Source organism: Mandrillus leucophaeus, unplaced genomic scaffold (assembly GCF_000951045.1).
Source record: "Mandrillus leucophaeus isolate KB7577 unplaced genomic scaffold, Mleu.le_1.0 Scaffold131, whole genome shotgun sequence".
Lineage (NCBI taxonomy): Eukaryota > Metazoa > Chordata > Mammalia > Primates > Cercopithecidae > Mandrillus > Mandrillus leucophaeus.
This window is the reverse complement of record NW_012101266.1, coordinates 2289552-2310078: the sequence shown is the minus strand read 5'-3', so window position 1 is coordinate 2310078 and position 20527 is coordinate 2289552. Positions and strand designations below refer to the sequence as shown.

The 20527-nt window shown below is 35.5% G+C and overlaps 1 protein-coding gene across 3 annotated transcripts in view; it reads left to right on the top strand.

Annotated features, from left to right (window-relative positions):
- The window catches only part of DMXL1 (Dmx-like 1), a 173684-nt gene that overhangs the window by 68327 nt on the left and 84830 nt on the right, over window positions 1-20527 (top strand). For all 3 annotated transcript variants that reach the window (XM_011972855.1, XM_011972853.1, XM_011972854.1), the window contains 6 exons: window positions 1057-1146; window positions 1755-1857; window positions 4076-4195; window positions 4484-4705; window positions 5932-7614; window positions 9130-9237. In XM_011972855.1, coding sequence (XP_011828245.1) covers window positions 1057-1146; window positions 1755-1857; window positions 4076-4195; window positions 4484-4705; window positions 5932-7614; window positions 9130-9237 — 2326 coding nt within the window. The remainder of the gene's footprint in view (window positions 1-1056; window positions 1147-1754; window positions 1858-4075; window positions 4196-4483; window positions 4706-5931; window positions 7615-9129; window positions 9238-20527) is intronic.

Sequence of the window (20527 nt, the reverse complement as noted above, 5' to 3'; positions counted from 1 at the left end):
AAAAAAAAAAAAAAAAAAAGAAAATGTGGTGCACATACACCATGGAATACTGTGCAGCCATAAAAAAGAATGAAATGATGTATTTTGCAGGAACATGGGTGGAGCTGGCATTCATAAAGCTACTTCTTTATGGAGGCCATTCTTTAAGGAGGCCATTATCCTTAGCAAACTAACACAGGAGTAGAAAACCAGATACTGCATGTTCTCACTTATAAGTGGGAGCTAAATGATGAGAACTCATGAACCCAAAGAATGGAACAACAGACACTGGGGACTTCTTCAGGGTGGAAGGTGGGAGGAGGGAGAGGACCAGAAAAAATAACTGTTGAGTAGTAGGCTTAGTACCTGGATGATGAAATAATCTGTACAACAAAGCCCTGTGACATCAGTTTACCTGTATAACACACTTGCACACGTACTCCCAAACCTACAATGAAAGTTAAAAAAAATTAAAGATTGAATGCTGGAAAGCTCTGTTAAAAGTAGGGTGGAAATACAAGGGTGAATGTGGCGTATAATGGAAGGCAAAAGAGAAAAGTATTTCAAGGAGGGAGAAGGAATGATTACCAAGATCAGATGCTGCTGATAAAGCAAGTACTGTAAAGATTTGAAAATAGACCACTGAATTTAGCAGTGTGACCTTAACTAATGCAGTCAGGACATGAATGGCTCAAGAAATCAGCATACTTGAATAGTATGGAATCTTGTTTCTTTAGCTCTATCCTTCCTACCTCAAAATTAATGTTTAAAAAGCACTAATTATTAGAACATTTCCAGGAGATTGAAATCAGTTTTTCACATTTATTGATATAATTTTTTTCCCTTAACAGTTATCTAGCATTGCTTTTGTTTTTCTCTGTACCAACTGAGCTGTAATGCTTTTTCATTTGTATGTTACTTCCTATAAAGACTGAAGACCTAGTATTTTTATAGTTGAAAGGGACTATATTTAAGCCCACTTGAATTTTATTGTTATTTATCTGTTATGCCTGAAATTTTGTTACTCTTATTTGCATATGAATTGTTTAGTAAATTATCAATTTTTAAAAAAAACAGAAATATGTTGGTGAAGTCTTTAACATCGTCAGTCAACAATCAACAGCCAGGCCAGGATGCATTATTGCATTAGATCCCATTACCAAACTTGTAAGTATTAATTTTGGGGGGGAGGTATATTTTAAAAAGTTTATGAAAGCATTTTGCATAAAATCTATATATTAATGTAATTTGATAGTTTGCTATATATTTACAGGTAAAGTAGATTCAGTAATTAACTCATCACATAATAGATAACATACTATTGTATATTTTACTTTCTAGACTTCAGACTAGAAAACAAATTATAATGCTCATTACTATATTCACAACCAAATAAATTTCGAACTTTGACTCAAACATATTATAAAAATATTATCATATTACCATTAGATTTAATAAAGTGGTGTTAGGTTCTTCATCCTTGGTTATGAAAATCACTGGAAAGAAAACTAGGTTCCAATTTGTGGCTACATAAAAACTGGTGGATATTATTTCTTACTTATAAAGACTTGTTGTAATGAAAGCAAATGATCTTGACCTAAATTTTTATATTCATCTGTTTAATCTAATGGAGGTACCATACACTTACATTCTGCTGAACGTTTGAATCTTATTCTGCCTTTAAATATCTCATTATGAAGTATTATTTTTCTGGTTATTTAGCATTAGGTAAATAACACATAGGTCAACTTACGTTGATATGTATTTATATTCAGCATGGGAGAAAAACCCAACTGCTTCATGTTTTTCAAGAAGACTTCATTTTGAATAACCTTGAGAAGAAAAGCCTTGGCAAAGACAACATTTCATCTAATGCAGGTAAGGAAGAAGTGTTTATGGAATGAGAAATACTATGTACAGTATGTTAGGCAGTTAATAAAGATGAATTGGTGAAATGCTTCACATTGTCTGTTTGAAGTAAAAATTGTTTGGAGTAAGTTTGTTTATTAAATATTTATCATAAATGTGAGTATCTTTTTATTCTTAACCAGGTAAGAAATATGAACAAAATTAAAGGGGCATCTTGGTTGTATGTTTTTTAAACTGCGTAATAGAAATGCTTTATTATTAACATGTGAGAGCTTTTTGCATGGATGGGGTCCTACCCATCCATTTGGATATTATGGACCTCCTGCCTTTTGAAAATTTATAATTTAAAGAAGTAGCTTAAAACTTCAAGCTAGAAAGTCCTTAATTTAAAAACTAATTGTCTTAATTAATGTTTTTATAGTAAAACAGGTTTTAAAATGTTGTTAAACTCCTCTCATCAACATTATTACTTTACATGAAGGCACACGGAGTAAAATAAAGCTAAAATCTCTTGGTCATCACTTGAGATTATAGAGCCAAACCAAACTCAAAAATGGCATTCTTGAGGATCACAGTCTTATAAATCAATTATACAGTATATGCTCGTTACACAAAGAAGTTATCAAGATTCAAATGTTAAATATCTTCTGCATTTGTTCAGAATTTTTTCTCCTCTTGTACATCATGTCTTTCTGCCACCTTTTCCATTTTTCTTCTTTTATGAGAAGTACTCCTTAGAGTTCTGCACTTTTATGTTGACATCTAATTTCTTACCATTGCTTTAAGTCTTCTATCAGTTTTCCCTGAATTAATGAGCTGTGCAAATACACTTTATGTGTTTTTTTAACTCTGAACATGGTGGAAATATGCTAAAAATGGGGATTAAAGATATCAGACATAAGACATAGGATTATTTATTGTGTAAACAAAAATATCCTTTTCATATTAAAATATTAATGAACATGTTAATATTGTTAACAATTTAAGTCTCTTTAAAACTTTTAAAAGAAGTTACTCTCCTTTGCATAAGGTTGAGTTTTTCCATGATCTTCACGTATTCTAATATTTTCTTTTTTCGGATTCTTCAATTTTTAATGTATTTTTTTCTCTAAGGCTACGATTTTTCTTAAAATATTCAGGAAATTTTTACTTTTACCCAAAAACTATTATGTTCATTATTAGAGTTTCCTGGAAAATACCTAAGGAGTTATGATTTCATTTCTTTTGCTCTATTATGAAGAAGAAAAATGTTTTACAAATATTTTCAGTATTGGAGCATTTTTTGTTGTTAGTGAAATTATCAAAACTAGGATTGATTTCTATTCTTTTTTCTTTTGTTATAATCTTTATCCTTTCTTTTCTCTTAATTTCTGTATTTTGGATGCCTAACTTAGAATACATTACCAAAGTTACCTTTTCATTTAAGCTGTCAATACAAGATGATTTAAAACATTTATGGTTACCATTTTTTATTTTTTTCCTATGCAGATTTATAAAAGGGCAAAGTCTTTGTGCCCTTCTATACCTGCTTTCTCATGTTTTACATGTTCTGTGATTTATTTTGTTTTTATACTGTAATTTTCGTTTACCTAATTGTGCACATAGTGAATAATAACTTATAATGAAGAAAATTTGGATTAAAATCTCTTGTTAAAAAGGTTTTTTCAGGCGATAATAAATCATTGATTTTTTCTGATGTATTTTAAAAGGATATGTTTATTTTGAGCAACTTGTTTGCTGTTTAAACTGCAATTTGGGCGAAGACATTTTCTTGAATGATACGTTTTATAATGAATACTTATAATTTGGCCATTGGATAAATATCCTGAAGTCATCATCCATTATGGACCTTACTCATTTGAAAAATGTTTGGCACCACCATTTCATCATAATATGTTGAGTTTAAGTATATATTGCATAGTTCCTATCTGTTTAGAAATTTTCTGCTTCATATGGTTTAATCTTTGTGAACAATTTGATGATGATGACTCTAAACCTGTCGATTCAAACATGAAATAGCATACATATTATTGTAAAAATTTTAAGTTAATACAAATTCGTATGGTAAAGGATTTGAATGTATTTTATAATACCACTTGTATTTGAAGCCTTAGGTAAAAGTTTTTAATTTTCTTTTTTTTAAAGTCCAATTATTTTAACTTAGCATATTTAGCAAGTTGTCTCTTTTATACATATTAACAGTGAAAAATATCGTTAATACCAACAGGCAGCTCACCTAATGGATTTTCTGAGAAGTTCTACCTAATTGTCATAGAATGCACTCAAGACAACCGTTCACTATTACACATGTGGAATTTACATCTAAAATCAATTCCTGTCTCATTAGGTGAGTCATTTGTGTGTGTGTGTAATTTTAATAGGCATAAGTTAACAAATTACACAAAATTAGATAATTTGGTACATATTTCTTAAAGCCATTCTCATTAAATGGTGATAACTGTAGATTATTCAATTAATTTAAAAATCTTTTCTTATTTTCTTTATGTGAAGAATCATATTTATATGTTTACTATTTTCTCTTTTACAAGGCAGTTTCGGATTGTGAAATATAGCAATCGTAATATTTATAGGGCTCCCCTGCCTCAGTTTTTGGTTCTTTTCTTATGTTTTATAGATGAAAAAGTAGATACAAAATTATCTGAAGCAGTTTGGCAGCCAGAAGAACATTATTCTTCTTCTCCAGAGAAGATCCTATCTCCTTTTTCACAAAAGTATCAGGCTTGCAGAGCAAATCTCCAGAGTACCAGCAAGTTGACTCTGTTTTCAGAAATGGTTTATAGCCAAGAATTGCATTTGCCAGAAGGAGTTGAGATAATAAGTATTAAGCCATCAGCAGGTTTGTAAATTTTATGAGAAGAGACTAATTTTGTAACACATGAGTATTTACCAGGTATTTAAAAATAGGTGCTGCGACTACCTCTTAAATCCACACAGAACCAGAAATGGAAATAATAATATTCAGGTACCCTAAATTGAAGACTTATAGTTCTCATTATGTTTTCAGATTACTCTGACATTTATCAGCCAGTTCTAGTCTTAAATATTGATTTCTAAAACGCATTTCATTTGTCTTTTGGGAAGACAAAGGGACAGTTTCTAGAGCGGAGATGGTAACTGAGTTGTCCCTTATTTGCAAACTTTGATGGTATTGGCAATAGCTTCCTGGAGCCATGATTCTGATTGTATGGTTTCTGCTATATATTTATTATCCTTATTCTAGAGCAGTGGTTTTCAAAGTGTCCCCAGGCCAGCAGCATCAGCATCCTGGAAACTTGTTAGAAATGGGCCACCCCATTTCTTGGGCCACCCAGGGTTACTGTATCTCAAACTCTGGGATGGGACCCAGTGGCCTGGTCTTACAAGCCTTTCAAGTGATTCTTATGCATGCAAAAGGTCAAGAACCACTGTTCTGGAGTATCAAGAATACTAATCAAAAATAAAAATCAAGGCCCCTGTTTTAGAAAACTAATAGTGCATGATTACTTTAAGTCTCAGCGAATGTTAAGTTCTAATTAGAAATCTTCTCAGCATTTGTTATGGCAAATATACCTCAATCATCAAGGGCCCTGTAAAGTGACCATTCAGTACTTGAGTAAACATAGGCCATTCACATTTATATTGAAAAATGTAAAAGAGAAGGAGCCAGTGAGTGTTGACAAATTAAAAAAAAAATGCATTGATAGCTTTAAAATTAGATTTATAATGTATAAAACTAGCAAAGAGCTGTGAAACAAATTCTGGATTGACTAGAATTCAAGTTTTTAAATTCTGCCTATGCCGAAGTTGTTTGATTTAGGCCCAAGATGTTTAACCTTCAAGAATTGAAGTAAATTATCTCAGAGTTCCCTTTAAACTCTAGGTTTTGGTGATCCTTTCTTTTTTATACCTTTCTGATGTCATTAAAAGCCTCTTTCTTACTATTCTTGCTGCCTCTTCTTAAATAAATATAGGCTGTCATGCTCTTAACAGTAGTTAATACAAAAAGACTAAAATCTTAAGTACATAAAAACAGAAGTATTTAACCAAATTTGACATTTTGTTAATGGATTATTTTTATTTTAGGACATCTGAGTTCATCTTCTATATATCCTGCGTGCAGTGCTCCTTATTTATTGGCAACTTCATGTTCAGATGAGAAAGTAAGATTCTGGAGATGCAGAGTAACAGATGGACAATCTGCCACATCAAAGAATGGAAAAATTGATCTTGCATACGTTTGGGAAGAATGGCCATTACTTATTGAAGATGGACTTCAGAGCAATAGTAGTATAACTGTACCTGGTAGGCCTATAGAAGTTAGCTGTGCACATACAAATCGTTTAGCAGTAGCTTATAAGCAGCCTGCATCTAATAGTAGATCTTCCCAGGACTTTGTGATGCATGTAAGTATTTTCGAATGTGAGTCAACAGGAGGTTCATGTTGGGTCCTTGAACAGACAATTCATTTAGATGAGTTAAGCACAGTATTGGATTCTGGCATTAGTGTTGACAGTAATTTAGTGGCCTATAATAAACAAGAGATATATTTATCTAGTAAAGAGAATATCACATCAAACACAAAGCATTTAGTTCACTTAGATTGGATGTCTAGAGAAGATGGTTCTCATATTCTGACTGTAGGAATTGGATCAAAACTTTTTATGTATGGACCCCTGGCTGGCAAGGTACAAGACCAGACTGCTAAGGAAAGCCTGGCGTTTCCTCTCTGGGAGAGTACTAAAGTTGTGCCCCTTTCTAAATTTGTACTATTACGAAGTGTGGACCTGGTTTCTTCTGTAGATGGCTCCCCACCTTTTCCTGTTTCTTTATCGTGGGTCCGGGATGGCATCCTTGTGGTAGGAATGGACTGCGAAATGCATGTGTATTCCCAATGGCAGCCATCTTCTAAACAAGAACCTGTTATAACAGATTCGTACAGTGGGAGCACTCCATCTATAACAAGTTTAATGAAACAGAGTAACTCCAGTTCTGGGTTACATCCTCCAAAGAAAACTCTGACTCGATCCATGACCAGTCTTGCCCAGAAAATCTGTGGAAAGAAAACTGCATTCGATCCTTCAGTGGATATGGAAGATTCAGGTCTTTTTGAAGCAGCTCATGTACTTTCCCCGACTCTACCTCAGTATCATCCCTTGCAGCTTTTGGAACTCATGGATCTTGGTAAAGTTCGGAGAGCCAAGGCCATATTGTCCCATCTTGTTAAGTGCATTGCTGGGGAAGTTGTGGCTTTGAATGAAGCTGAATCTAATCATGAACGCCGCCTTAGGTCTCTCACAATCAGTGCTAGTGGAAGCACTACCAGAGACCCCCAGGCATTCAACAAGACTGAAAATACAGATTACACAGAAATAGATTCTGTTCCTCCACTTCCTTTATATGCCTTACTTGCAGCAGATGATGATAGCTGTTACTCATCTTTGGAGAAATCTGGTAATGAGAGTACCTTAAGTAAATCAAACCAGTTATCAAAAGAAAGTTATGATGAGCTTTTTCAGACTCAACCTGTAATGACTGATACTCATATGTTAGAGACAGATGAAGAAAATACAAAGCCTAGAGTTATTGACCTTTCACAATACAGTCCAACTTACTTTGGACCTGAGCATGCTCAGGTTCTTTCTGGCCACTTACTTCATTCTAGTTTACCAGGACTCAGCCGGATGGAACAGATGTCTTTGATGGCCTTAGCAGATACAATTGCAACAACAAGCACTGATATTGGAGAAAGCCGAGACAGAAGCCAAGGTAAAACTAAACTCCATGCTGATAACATTTTTACTTATTTTCACAGAAAATAATTTTAAATAAATTATTATTAAAATGATGCCATTAGCTAGGCACAGGGGCTTATGCCTGTAAATTCAGCTCTTTTGGAGGCTGAGGCAGGAGGATCACTAGAACCCAGGAGTTTAAGACCAGCCTGGACAACATAATGAGACCCCCATCTCTATGAAAACAAAAAAAAAAATTAGCAAGATATGGTGCCTCATGCCTGTAGTCCTAGCTACTCAGGAGGCTGAGGTGGGATGATGCTTGCGCCCAGGAGGTTGAGGCAGCAGTGAATTGATTGTGCCACTGCACTACAGCCTGGGCAATAGAGCAAGACCCTGTCTCTTAAAAAAAAAAAAATACGATTAAGGTTTTTTTTGGAAACATCCTTGCTACCTTCACAACAGTTTTAACTTTTTCCCCCCCCAGACTATCATAAACAGTAAACTCTTAATATGCACTATTTATCCCATAAATCACAGTACTATGAGCAAGTGCACAAAGACTCCTTATGCTGGTCATTTTTACTAATTGTCTGCTTAGTATTATAAGAGATCCAACTGAATCTTTCTTAGTTTAGCAAAATTTAACAGATTCTTATTAAACAATTATTTTAGGTACCTAAAAGTAAAAGGTGATTTCTGTTTTTTTTTCCTCATTTTGTAATAATCCACTATTAACAATTGTAATTCAGTTTTTAAAACATTGAGTTTTTTTTTTTAAATTAGCATTAGTGTATGCTCCTACCTAGAAAAGCATAATGTAATTAGATCTTTTCCTCACCCAGAGAGCATTTTAAAAAAAAACACTGCTGAGTTATGAACAGTTTCCCATCAAATCTCAAGTTCTGAAATGAACCAATTGAGCCTTGTGGACCATATATATGTCAGTATCCCTTTGAACGAAGCTTGAAAGGAAAATTTAGGGTAAATTTAATATAACAAAATTAAATTTAAGAAAAATTAAGTTGGTTTTGAATCTTGACACTTTTAGCGATATTACTAGTAGATACTATTTTTGATGTGAATATGTTATAGGTGTTTTATGTTTTTAGTTTTTGCTTCAAGGAAAAAATACCAGGCCCTCCCACCATAGAACTATTTCTTCCATTGTTAACAGCAGATTATTGGGGTGGATGTATGATTTGAATAAACCGTATTGATTAAAGATATTACTGTACATGTGCCACAGAAAAGGTTAAACTGTTCAAAAATCAGTCACAATTTAAATAAGATTTCAATCAGAAGAGGTCAGATTCTAAAGAGTATCAGACTCTCTTTATTCTCTTTTTTATTATTTTTCCAATTGTTTATACTGGTTTTTCTGTAATGTAAAATTGTGTAGAAAAAGATAAATGTTAGAAAATATTTTAGACTGATAACTTTTTTTTTTTTTGGGTCAGGTTAAGAATGTTATATGCCTATATTTGGTGTTCTTTTGCTTACATTTTTTTTTTTTTAAATACGTTGCTTCCCCTTTCTCCCATTGCAGGTGGAGAAACTCTTGATGAATGTGGACTGAAATTTCTTTTGGCTGTTCGACTCCATACCTTTCTTACAACTTCCCTTCCAGCCTATCGAGCTCAACTCCTTCACCAAGGTGATTTTGATAGTAATCTATTAAAGGGAAATAAAGCGAGTAGAAAATGAGAGACTTGGGAGTTTTTAAACTTGTTTTTACCCAGACATGATAATGATGACAAATTTAACACATTTTAAGTTCCTTTATTTATTAGAATGTTTATTTCTTCATAATCTTTGCTTAAAACATTGGAATTTTTAATGGTAGACAAAAGGAGTTAATGAAGAAACAGGTACTGGGAAATTGGATATTCTGTGTTAAAGTTTTTAAATGCATGTTATGTTCAAGGCAAATTAGTATTGTTTCATTTTCTTTAATTTATTCTTTAGATTGTCTTTTTTCTCCTATTTTTGACATTTATCTAAATTCAGTTTTTCCACCAAACTTTGAATAACATTTTTGTTATAATGCATTCTCAAATTTTAAATGTTTCACAGAGTACAGAATATTGAAAGTGTAAATTTACCCACACTTAAAACTGTTAAAATATGTATTTCAGATATTAGTTTAGTATATTTCATGTATTCTGTATTTAGTGCTGTGTTTCAGATACTGTTAGTTCTCTTACTTTGAACTGTGTTAGACTTTGAACTGTCTTAGCGTAACTTAATAGATTCTTATTAAATGATTATTGTAGGTATCTGAAAATAACATTGTCTTAGTTCAAAGTGAGAGAAATCTCACTTAAGTTCACTTAAACAAAACAGCATGTTTTTTGGCTCATCTCCCAGGAAGTTCAAGAAATAGAGCTGGCTTTCAGCATTATTGGATCTGTAGGTTTAAAAAGTGTTATTGGGACCTTGCAGTTTAGCCTTTTAGCCTCTGCTCCTTCGTCTCAGTCTCTTGCTCGTACCTTTTGTCTGTCTCTTTGTTTCTGTATTTTCTTTCTCTCATTTTGTATATAGCTTTGAAAAAAGTAAAGTTGAAAATTCTAAATAAAATTCTTCTTAGTTTTTTTTTTTTTTTTTCTTTTTGAGATAGAGTCTTGCTCCGTCATCTGGGCTAGAGTACAGTGGTGTGATTTCTGCACACTGCAACCTCCGTTTCCCAGGTTCAAGTGATTCTCCTGCCTTAGCCTCCCGACTACCTGGGACTACAGGCACATGCCACTACGCCTGGCTAATTTTTGTGTTTTTAATAGAGATGGGGTTTCACCATATTGGCCAGGCCAGTCTTGAACTCCTGACCTCAAGTGGTCCGCCTGCCTTGGCCTCCCAAACTGCTGGGGATTGCAGGGATGGGCCACCTTGCCAGGCCAAATTCTCTTTAAAATTTTTAAATTGTAATTTAACACATTAAAATTGTGTATATTTATAGGGTCCAAAGTAATGTTATATGTATACAAAGTGCAATGATTAAGTCAAACTAGACATATCCATCACCTCAAATATGTAGCATATTTGTGGTAAGAATATTTGAAATGTACTCTCTTAGCAATATTGAAATATACAATACACTATTATTAAAGATAGTTACCAAGCTGTGCAGTAGATATCAGAAATGTATTCCTCCTAACTGAAACTTTGTACTCTTTGACCAATGTCTCCCTTCTCATCTTGTCCTCAGCCTTGGGCAAATACCATTTTATTCTCTGTTTCTTTGATTTCAATTGTATTTGATTCCACACATAAGTGAGATCATGCAATATTTGTCTATGACTGGCTTATTTCACTTACTGTAATGTTCTCCAGGTTCATCCATGTTGTTGCAAATGACAAGATTTCCTTTTTTAAGGCTGACTGATACTCCAGTGTATATACGAGCATACACGTTTTTGTTGTGCTTTGCTAGGTTGCATTTTGCAAATACAGCAGTTTTTACAAATTGAAGCTTTGTGGCAACCCTTTGTTGAGCAAGTCTGTCAGCACCATTTTTCCAACAGCATGTGTTCACTTCATGTCTCTGTGTCTCATTTTGGTAATTCTCACAGTATTTCAAACTTTTTCTGTCGTCTGTGATCAGTGATCTTTGTTGTTATTATAATGGTTTTGGAGTGCCATGAACTGCGCCTACGTAGGACATTGAATTTAATCAATAAATTGTGTACTGTGGCTACAACACCAATCAGCCATTCCCCTGTATTTCTCCTGCTCAGACCTCCCTATTCACTGAGACATAACCAATATAGAAATTAGGACAGTTTAACAACCCTACAGTGTCTTCTAAGTGTTCAAGCAAAAGGAAGAGCTGCATATCTCTTGCTTTAAATCAAAAGCTAGAAATGACTAAGCTTAGTAAGGAAGGCATGTCGAAAGCCAAGATAGGCTGAAGGCTAAGCCTCTTGTGCCAAACAGTTTACCAAATTGTAAATGCAAAGGACCAGGTCCAAAGGAAACTAAACGTTCTCCATTGAACACATGAATGATAAGAAAGCAAAGTAGCCTTATTGCTTATGTGGAAAAAGTTTGAGTGGTCTAGATGGATCAAACTAGCCACAAGATTTTCTTATGCCAAAGCCTAATCTAAAACAAGGCTCTAACTCGTCTTAATTTCATGAAAGGTGAGAGAGGTGAGGAAGCTGCAGAATTAAAGTTTGAAGCTAGCAGAGGTTGGTCCCTGAGGTTTAAGGAAAGAAGCCTTCTCCGTAAACTACAAGTACAAGGTGAAGCTAGATCTTCTGGATAACATGCTGAAGCTTCTGCGTCATTCAGCACTTGCTTCAGCATGTTTTCCAGAAGGTCTAGCTAAGAATGGATGAAGGTGGCTACACAAAAGGACAGATTTTTAAAGTAGATGGAATAGCCTTCTTTTGGAAGAAGATGCCATCTAGGACTTTTATAGTTAGAGAAAAGTCAGTGCCTGGCTTAAAGGACAGACTGACTCTTGTTAGGGGCTAATGCAGCTGGTAACTAAGTTGAAGCCAATGCCCATTTACCATTCTGAAAATCCTAGAGTCTTTAAGAATTACGCGCAACCTCTTCTGTCTGTGCTATACGAATGGAACAACAAAGCCCGATGGCAGCACCTCTGTTTATAGCATCATTTACTGAATATTTTCAGCCCACTATTGAGACCTTCTGTTGAGAAATAAGATTTCCTTTCAAAATATTGCTGTTATTGACAGTGACCTGTTCACACTAGAGCTCTGATGCAGATGTACAAGGAGATTAATATAGTTTTTATGCCTGTAACACAACATTCATTTTGCAGTCCATGAATCAAGGAATGCTTCCAACTTTTAAGTCTTATCATTTAAGAAATACATTTCATAAGGCTATAACTACTATAGATAATGATTCCTCTGATGGATCTGGACAAAGTAAATTGAAAACCACTGGAAAGGTTTCACCATTCTAGATGCCATTAGGGACATTTGTAATTCATGGGAGGATGTCAAAATATCAACATTAACAAGAGTTTGGAAGAAGTTGATTGCAGCCTTCACAGATGACTTTGAAGGGTTCATGACTTCAGTAGAGGAAGTAATTGCAGATATGGTAGAAATAGCAAGGGAACTGGAATTAAAAGTAGAACCTGAAGATGTGACTGAATTGCTGCAATCTCAGGGTAAAATTTTAGCAGAGCCAGGCATGATGGCTCATGCCTGTAATCTCAACACTTTGGGCTATTGAGGTGGGAGGATCGTTTGAGGCCAGGAGTTTGAGGACCAGCCTGAGCAACATAGACCCCATCTCTGAAAAAAATTTAGGTAGGTTTAGTGATATGTGCCTGTAGTCCTAGCTACTCAGGGAGCTGAATGGGAATATCACTTGAGTCCAGGAGGTCAAGACTGCAGTGAGCTGTGATCACACCACTGCACTCCAGCCTGGGCAACAGAAGGAGACCCTGTCTCAAAAAAAAAAAAAAAAAAAAAAAAAAGCAAAAACTTCAGCAAATGAGGAGTTGCTTCTTAAAGGATGAGCAATGAATGTGGTTTCTTAAGGTGGAATCTACGCCTGGTGAAGATGCAGTGAACATGGTTGAAATTAAAGGATTTAGAATAGTCCATAAACTTAGTTGATAGAGCACTGGCAGGGTTTGAGAGGACTGGCTTCAATTTTGAAAGAAGTTCTAAATTCTATCAAATAGAATTATATGGTATAGAGAAATCTCACATAAAAGGAAGAGGCCATCTGTGTGGCACTCTTCGTTGTTGTCTTATTTTAAGAAATTGCTACAGCCATCCCAGCCTTCAGTAACCTCTACCGTGATCAGTCAGCAGCTAGTAACATCGAGGCAAGATTCTCCATCAGCAAAGAATATGACCTGCTTAAGGCTCAGATTATTGTTACGTTTTAGCAATAATGTGCTTTTTAATTAAGGTATGTACACTCATTTTAGACATAATGCTATTACACAGTTAATAGACCACAGTATGATGTGACCATAACTTGTATAAGCACTGGGAAACAAAAAGTTGTGTTACTCATTTTACTGCAATATTTGCTTTATTGTGGTGGTCTGAAATCGAACCTACGGTATCTCCAAGGTATGCCTATATATGAGACATTTTCTTTATTAATTTATTGATGGATACTTAGGTTGATTTGATAACTAAGCTATTGTGAATAAAGCTACACTTAACATTGGAGTGCAGATAACTCTTCAACATACTGATTTCACATCCTTTGACTATATACACATAAGTGGGGTTGGTGGATCATGTGGTAATTTTGTTTCTATATTTTTTCTTTCTTTTTTTAGTTAAAATTTTTTGCTTTCCTTCTCTTTTAATAAAACATTGTCCCAGAATATTTTTAGATATTTGAGGAACCTTCATACCCTTTTCCATAATGGCTGTACTAATTTATGTTCCCACTAGCAGTGTACCAGGCTCCCCTTTTCGCCACTTCTTTACCAAAACTTTTTTTTTCTCTCTTTCTGATAATAGACATTCTAGCAGGTGTGAATTGTTATCTCATTATGGCTTTAATTTGCATTTTCCTGATGATTATAGATGTCAAGCACCTTTTTCATTTATCTGTTGGACATTCATATGTCTTCTTTTGAGAAATATCTGTTCAGGTCTTTTGTCCCCTCTAGGTTTTTTTTTTCCCCCCAAGAGATGAAGGTCTTACTCTGTTGCCCAGGCTGGAGTCAAACTCCTGGCCTCAAGCCATCCTCCTGCCTCAGCCTCTCAAATAGCTGGGACTACAGGTGTGCACCACTTGTGCCTGGCATGTCCATTTTTTAATTGAGTTGTTTTCTTGCTATTGGGTTATTAGAGTTCTTGATATATTTTGGATATTAACTCCGTATCAGATATACAGATTGCAAATATTATTTCCCAATCCATGGCTTTTCTCTTCACTCTGCTGATTGTATTTTTTGCTATGCAGACATTTTCAGTTTGATGTAATCCCATTTGTTAATTTTTGCTTTTGTTGCCTGTCCCTTTGGTGCTGTGTCCAAAAAAAATCATTGCCCAGACTGATGACATGTAGTTTTCCCCCTGTGTTTTCTTCTAGTGGTTGTATAATGCAGGTCTTATGTTTAAGTCTTTAGTCCATTTTGACCTATTTTTGTATATGTTATAAGGTAATGGTCCAATTTCATTCTTCTGCATGTAGTTATCTAGTTTTCCCAGCACCATTTTTTGAAGAAACTATCCTTTTCTATTGTGTGTTCCTGGCACCTTTGACAAAAATCAGTTGAGTATAAATGTATGAGTTGATTTCCACGCCTTCTGTTCTATTCCATTGGTCTGTGTTTCTGTTTTTACACCAGTACCTTGCTATTTTGATTACCCTAGCTTTGTAATATAGTTTGAAATCAGGCAGTATGATGTCTCTAGGTTTGTTCTTTCATCTCAAGTTTACTTTGGGTATTTGGGGTTTCTTGGTATTCCTAATGAATTTTAGGGTTTTTTTTCTATTTCTGTGAAAAATGACATCAGTATTTTGATAGAGATTGCATTGAATCTGTAGATAATTTTGGATAGTTTGAACATCTTAACGATTTAAAAATTAAACAAATTAATTTTTCCAATCTGTGAACACTGGGTATCTTACCATTTTTTTGTGTCTTCAAATTTCTTTCATCAGTGTTTTACAGTTTTATTGTAGAGCTCTTTTACTTCCTTGGTTAAATTTTTGTTTTTAATGAGATGGAGTCTTACTGTGTTGCCCAGGCTGTTCTTAAACTTCTTAGCTCAAACTGTCCCACTCTGGCCTCCCAAATGCTGGGATTACAGACGTGAGCCACCAGCCTGTTTTTTTTTTTTTTTTTGTAGCAATGATTAATGAGATTGTTTTATTTATTTTTTAAATCAGATCAGATAATTTGTTGTTACTGTATGGAAATGCCGCTTCTTTTTGCATTTTAATTTTGTATCCTTCATGTTTAATGTAGTTGTTTATTAGTTCTGTTTCTTTGGTGGAGTCTTTTGTGTTTTCTGTATGTAAGATTGTGTTGTTAGCAAACAGTGACATTTTTACTTCTTCATTTTCTATTTGGATGCCCTTTTTATTTCTTTCTTTTGTTCAGTTGCTCTGGCAGGGACTTCTAGTACTATCATAGTTGAGTAGAAGTTGTGAGAGAGTGCATTTTTGTCCTCTTTCTGATCTTAGAGGAAAAGCTTTTAAATTGTCACTGTTGAGTGTGATGTTTAGCTCTGGGCTTATCATTTGTGGCCTTTATTGTGTTGAGGTACATTCCTTCTGCACCTAATTTTTTGAGAGTTTTTGTCATGAAAGGATGTTGAATTTTACTTGATGTTTTTTTTGCATCTGTTGAGAGGATCATATGGTTTTGTCCTTAATTTTGTTAATGTGAACAGAACGACATCAGTTAATTTGCACATGTTGAGCCAATCTTGAACCCTTGGCATAATTCCTACTTGATCATACTGGGTGATCCTTTTATTGTGCTGTTAATTTGGTTTGCTAGTATTTTGTGGAGGGTTTTACATTTGTGTTTATCAGGGATAGTGACCTATAATTTTTATTATTATTGTTATTATTTTGTATTTATTTTGCCTGGCATTGGCATCAGGGAACTCCTGGTCTCATAAAAAGAAGAACTTTTCTTTCCTCTTCTGTTCTTTGGAAGAGTTTAAGAAGGATTGGTGTTAGTTTTTCTTTAAATGTTTAGTAGAATGCACCTGTGATGTGATCAAATTCTGGGCTTTTCTTTGATGGGTTGACGGGAGACTTGTGTGTGTGATTTTTTTTTTTTTTTTTTTTTTGAGACGCTCCTGTCACCCAACTCTGGAGTGCAGTGGTGCAATCTCGGCTCACTGCAACTTCTGCCTCTGGGTTTCAAGTGATTCTCCTACTTCAGCCTCCTGAGTAGCTGGGGTAATTTAGTAGAGACAGAGTTTCGCCATGTTGGCAAGGCTGGTCTGGAACTCCTGACCTCAAGTGATCTGCCTGCCTTGACCTCCCAAAGTGCTGGGGTTACAGGCATGAGACACCATGCCTGACCTGATGGGAGACTTTATATTACTGATTTATGTGCTTAACCATCATCAATCTGTTCAGGTATTTTATTTCTTCATATTTCAGTTCTGGCAGGTTATCTGTGTCTAGGAATTTATCCATTTCTTCTGGGTTATCCAATTTGTTGGCAGATATCTGCATATTCATCTCTTACAATTACTTGTTTGTGGTATCATTTGTAGTGTCTCTTCTTTAAGTTCTAATTTTATTTTTAGTCTTTGGTTTATTTATTTATTGAGATAGAGACTTTCTCTGTCTCCCAGGCTGGAGTGCCATGGCGCCTCGCAGCTCACTGCAACCTGTGCCCTCCTGGGTTTAAGCGATTCTCCTGCCTCAGCCTCTCAAGTAGCTGGGATTATCGGCTTGCTCCACCACACCCAGCTAATTTTTGTATTTTGTAGAGACAGGGTTTTGCCATGTTGGCCAAGCTGGTCTCGAACTCTTGACCTCAAGTGATCCTCCTGCCTCCATCTCCTAAAAGTGCTGGGATTACAGGCATGAGCCACTGCGCCTGGCCCTTCTTTTTCTTAATCTTGCTAAGGATTTGTCAAGTATATTTATCTTTCCAGAAAACTGACCCTTAGTTTTGTTGGTTGTTTTTCCCTGTCATTTTTCTAGTTTATACTTTATTTATTTCTCCTCCGATCTTCATTTCCTTTCTTCTGTTAACTTTGGGCTGAGTTTCTTCTATTTTTAGTTCCTTGATGTATAATAGTAGGTTGTTTATTTGAGAGAGAGAGAGAGAGAGAGAGAGATACGGGGGGAGGAACTGAATGCTGTGATTTTCTCTCTTAGAAATAGTTTTGCTGCATCCCATAAATTTCAGCATATTCTGTTTTTGTATTTGTTTGTCTCAAGATAATTTTTAATTTCTCTTTTGATTTCTTCTTTGACCCATTGTTTTTTCAGGAGCATATTGTTTAATTTCCACAAATTGGTGACTTTTCCAAGATTTCTCCTATTATTTATTTCTCGTTTCATACTATTGTGATCAGCAAGGATACTTGATACGATTTAATCCACTTGAATTTTTTAAAACTTGCTTTGTAATCTAACATATTATCTATTCTGAGGAATATTCTTTGTGTTCACAAAAAGAATGCATATTCTCTTGCTGTTTGGTAGAGTGTTCTGTACATGTCTTTTAGGTACATTTGGTCTGAGAGACTAAACATTGGTCAGATCCAGTGTTCTTAATTTTCTGTCTGGATGGTCTGTCCTTTGTTGAAAGTAGGGTATTGAATCCCCCTATTATTACTGTATTGTAATCTCTCTCCTTTTACTTTCTTTAATATTTGCTTTCGAAGTCTAAGTGCCTCTGATGTTGAGTATGTATATATTTATAATTATTAATATCCTCTGGGTGAATTGACCCTTTTATCATTATGTAACATACTTCTTTGTCTCCTTTTACAGTTTTTGACTTGAAGTCTATTTTGTCTAAGTATAGCTACCCCCATTCTCTTTCGGTTTCTATTTGAGTAGAATTTATTTAAATAAGAATAAATTTGTTTTAATTTTCCTCTATATATTCAAGTAGTTCACTGAACTTTTTAAGTGGATTATTCCAATATTCATCGGTCATTTCATAGATCTGTTTCCTTTGGGTCCATTATTGGAAATTTATTAGTTTCTTTTCGAGATATAGTGATTCCCTGCTTCTTCACCATTCTCGTGTATTTGCTTTGGGGTCTGTACATTTGAGGAGACAGCAACCTCTTCTGGGCTTTATAGGTGATTTCTGGCCAAGATAGAACTTCACTATTAAATCTAGCCTCTGATTATGCATGGTTTAGCCTGAAATGACCCCAGGGGGGCAGGGCTTACAGTTGGGTTCTCTAGGTGGCTAGGCCCCTGCCTTTAGGTTCTGAGGTTGGATGATGCTGCTCTCTAGGTTCTGCTGTCTGGCAAGACCACTGGCTGGTCTCTGCAGTCGTTCAGAGCTGCTGGCTGGGCACTGCGATAGCCTCTAATTGGGCTGGGTCACAGGATGTGTTCTCTGGCCAGGCAGTGTTATCATTTGGGTTCTGAAGTTGGGCAGGGTTGCAGGCTGGCCCCGAAGTTAGGCAGAGTTGTTATTCCAGATGGACAGATTCAGAGGCTATGTTTTATAGAAATGCGTGTTTGAAGCTTGCCCTGCTGCCTGAACGGAGCCTTGCTGTGAGGTCTGGGGCTGGGCCAACCCCCTGTTTGGCCTCACAGGTTGGGCAGGTCTGTCCTCTAAGGAAGTACACAGTGATAGGTGTCTCCCTGCCTGTGTGGGACCTTGGAGTGGTGTTTGAGGCTGAGCCAAGCCACTGTTTGAACTCTCTGGTTGGGCAGGTCTAGCCCCTGAGCTTTGCTGAAATATGCTGAGGTAGTTGTCTACCAGTCTGGGCGGGGCTTTGGGGTAGGCTCTGAGGCTGAATGTGGAGGTTAGCCATCTAAGGACTGAAGCCAGGTTTAATTTTTTACCATGCTTCTGGAAGCAACCAGCTTGACTTTGCAGGTAGGATATGCCATTGGCTGTTACCTCTAATTGGATGCTACTACTGGCAGGAACACAGAGCTACCACCAACATTTGTAGGCTAGTTGCTATAAGGTCTAACTCCTTTATTTGTTTCTACCCAACCCCAGATGATCTAGCTATGACATTGCCCACATTGTTTCCCTTGAGGTGAGACCTGCGTGAGCTTCCTGGGAAACATTTTAGAACTCTGGGGAAGCTCAGTGCCTGACTGTGGCTTGCTTTTCCCACTGTACAAACTGGATCTAGGGAATTTTCTCTTCGTACCACAAATCAGCTTGGACGGGAACGGATGATGTGCTCAAAGTGAGACTGTTACTTTTACCCTTCTACTGTAGTTTTTATTTGGTTCTATGGTCCACAGAGGTGTCTCAGCTCATTCCCAAGTTTGGGGGTAAAATGGCATTTTCTTTTCTGTGGCTAGTTGCTACTTAAACTCTCTTTGTTCAGGGGTGTCTGTCTTTTGGGGCTTCTATAACAAATACGTTAGACTGGGTAATTTATAAATAGGAACAATTTATTTTTCATATTTCTGGAGACTGGGAAGTCCAAGATCAAGGCACCAGCAGATTTGGTGTCTGGTAAGGGCTTGATCTCTGCTCCATAGTTGGCACCTTGTTGCTACATCCTTAAATGATGGAACTGGTGAAAAGGACTACCTGGTTCTCTTGATCCCTTTTATAAGGACGTTAATCCCATTCATGAGGGCAGTGGCTAGTTATCTCCTTAAGGCTCTACCTGTTAATGCTGTTACATTGCAGGTTAAGTTTCACCGTGAAATCTGAAGGGATATAAATATGCAAATCATGGCAAGGAATGAAACCTGGGACTTCTATTCCTGCCATCTTACTGATGTCTAAATCAGATTATTTAATTATTTATGAAAATGTATTGAAGTTGCTAGAGAGATGACAGGAATCCAAAAATGATTTAGAATAATAGTCCATTCACAATGTAGGGTTTTTTTTGTTTTGTTTTAACCTTTTATTTATTTTCAGTGTTCCATATAGAAAGCATTTCACATTGCTTGGCATGGGAGGTAATTCCTTGCTTGACTTAGGTTAAAAATTTGAGGCCGTGTATCTCAAAGCCACATCCTATAGTTAATTATTTACTTTACCTAGTAATGCTAAACAAAATATATTATGAAAAGTCAAAATAGAAGCAGAGCAATAAACATGTGTATTCCATCGGGTTGAGAGAATTACTGACATAAATAATGATGTATAAATATACAAATATCTTACTAATATAGTGATATGGAGTAATAATTACTGTGTGACAGATTCTATTCTAAATTTTATAACTATATTATTTAATTATCAAAACTATGTTATAAGATAGTTCCATGATTATTTGCATTTTATATACAGAGAAATTGAGGCATTTAGAGACAATGTATCTTATCTAAGATTATATGAA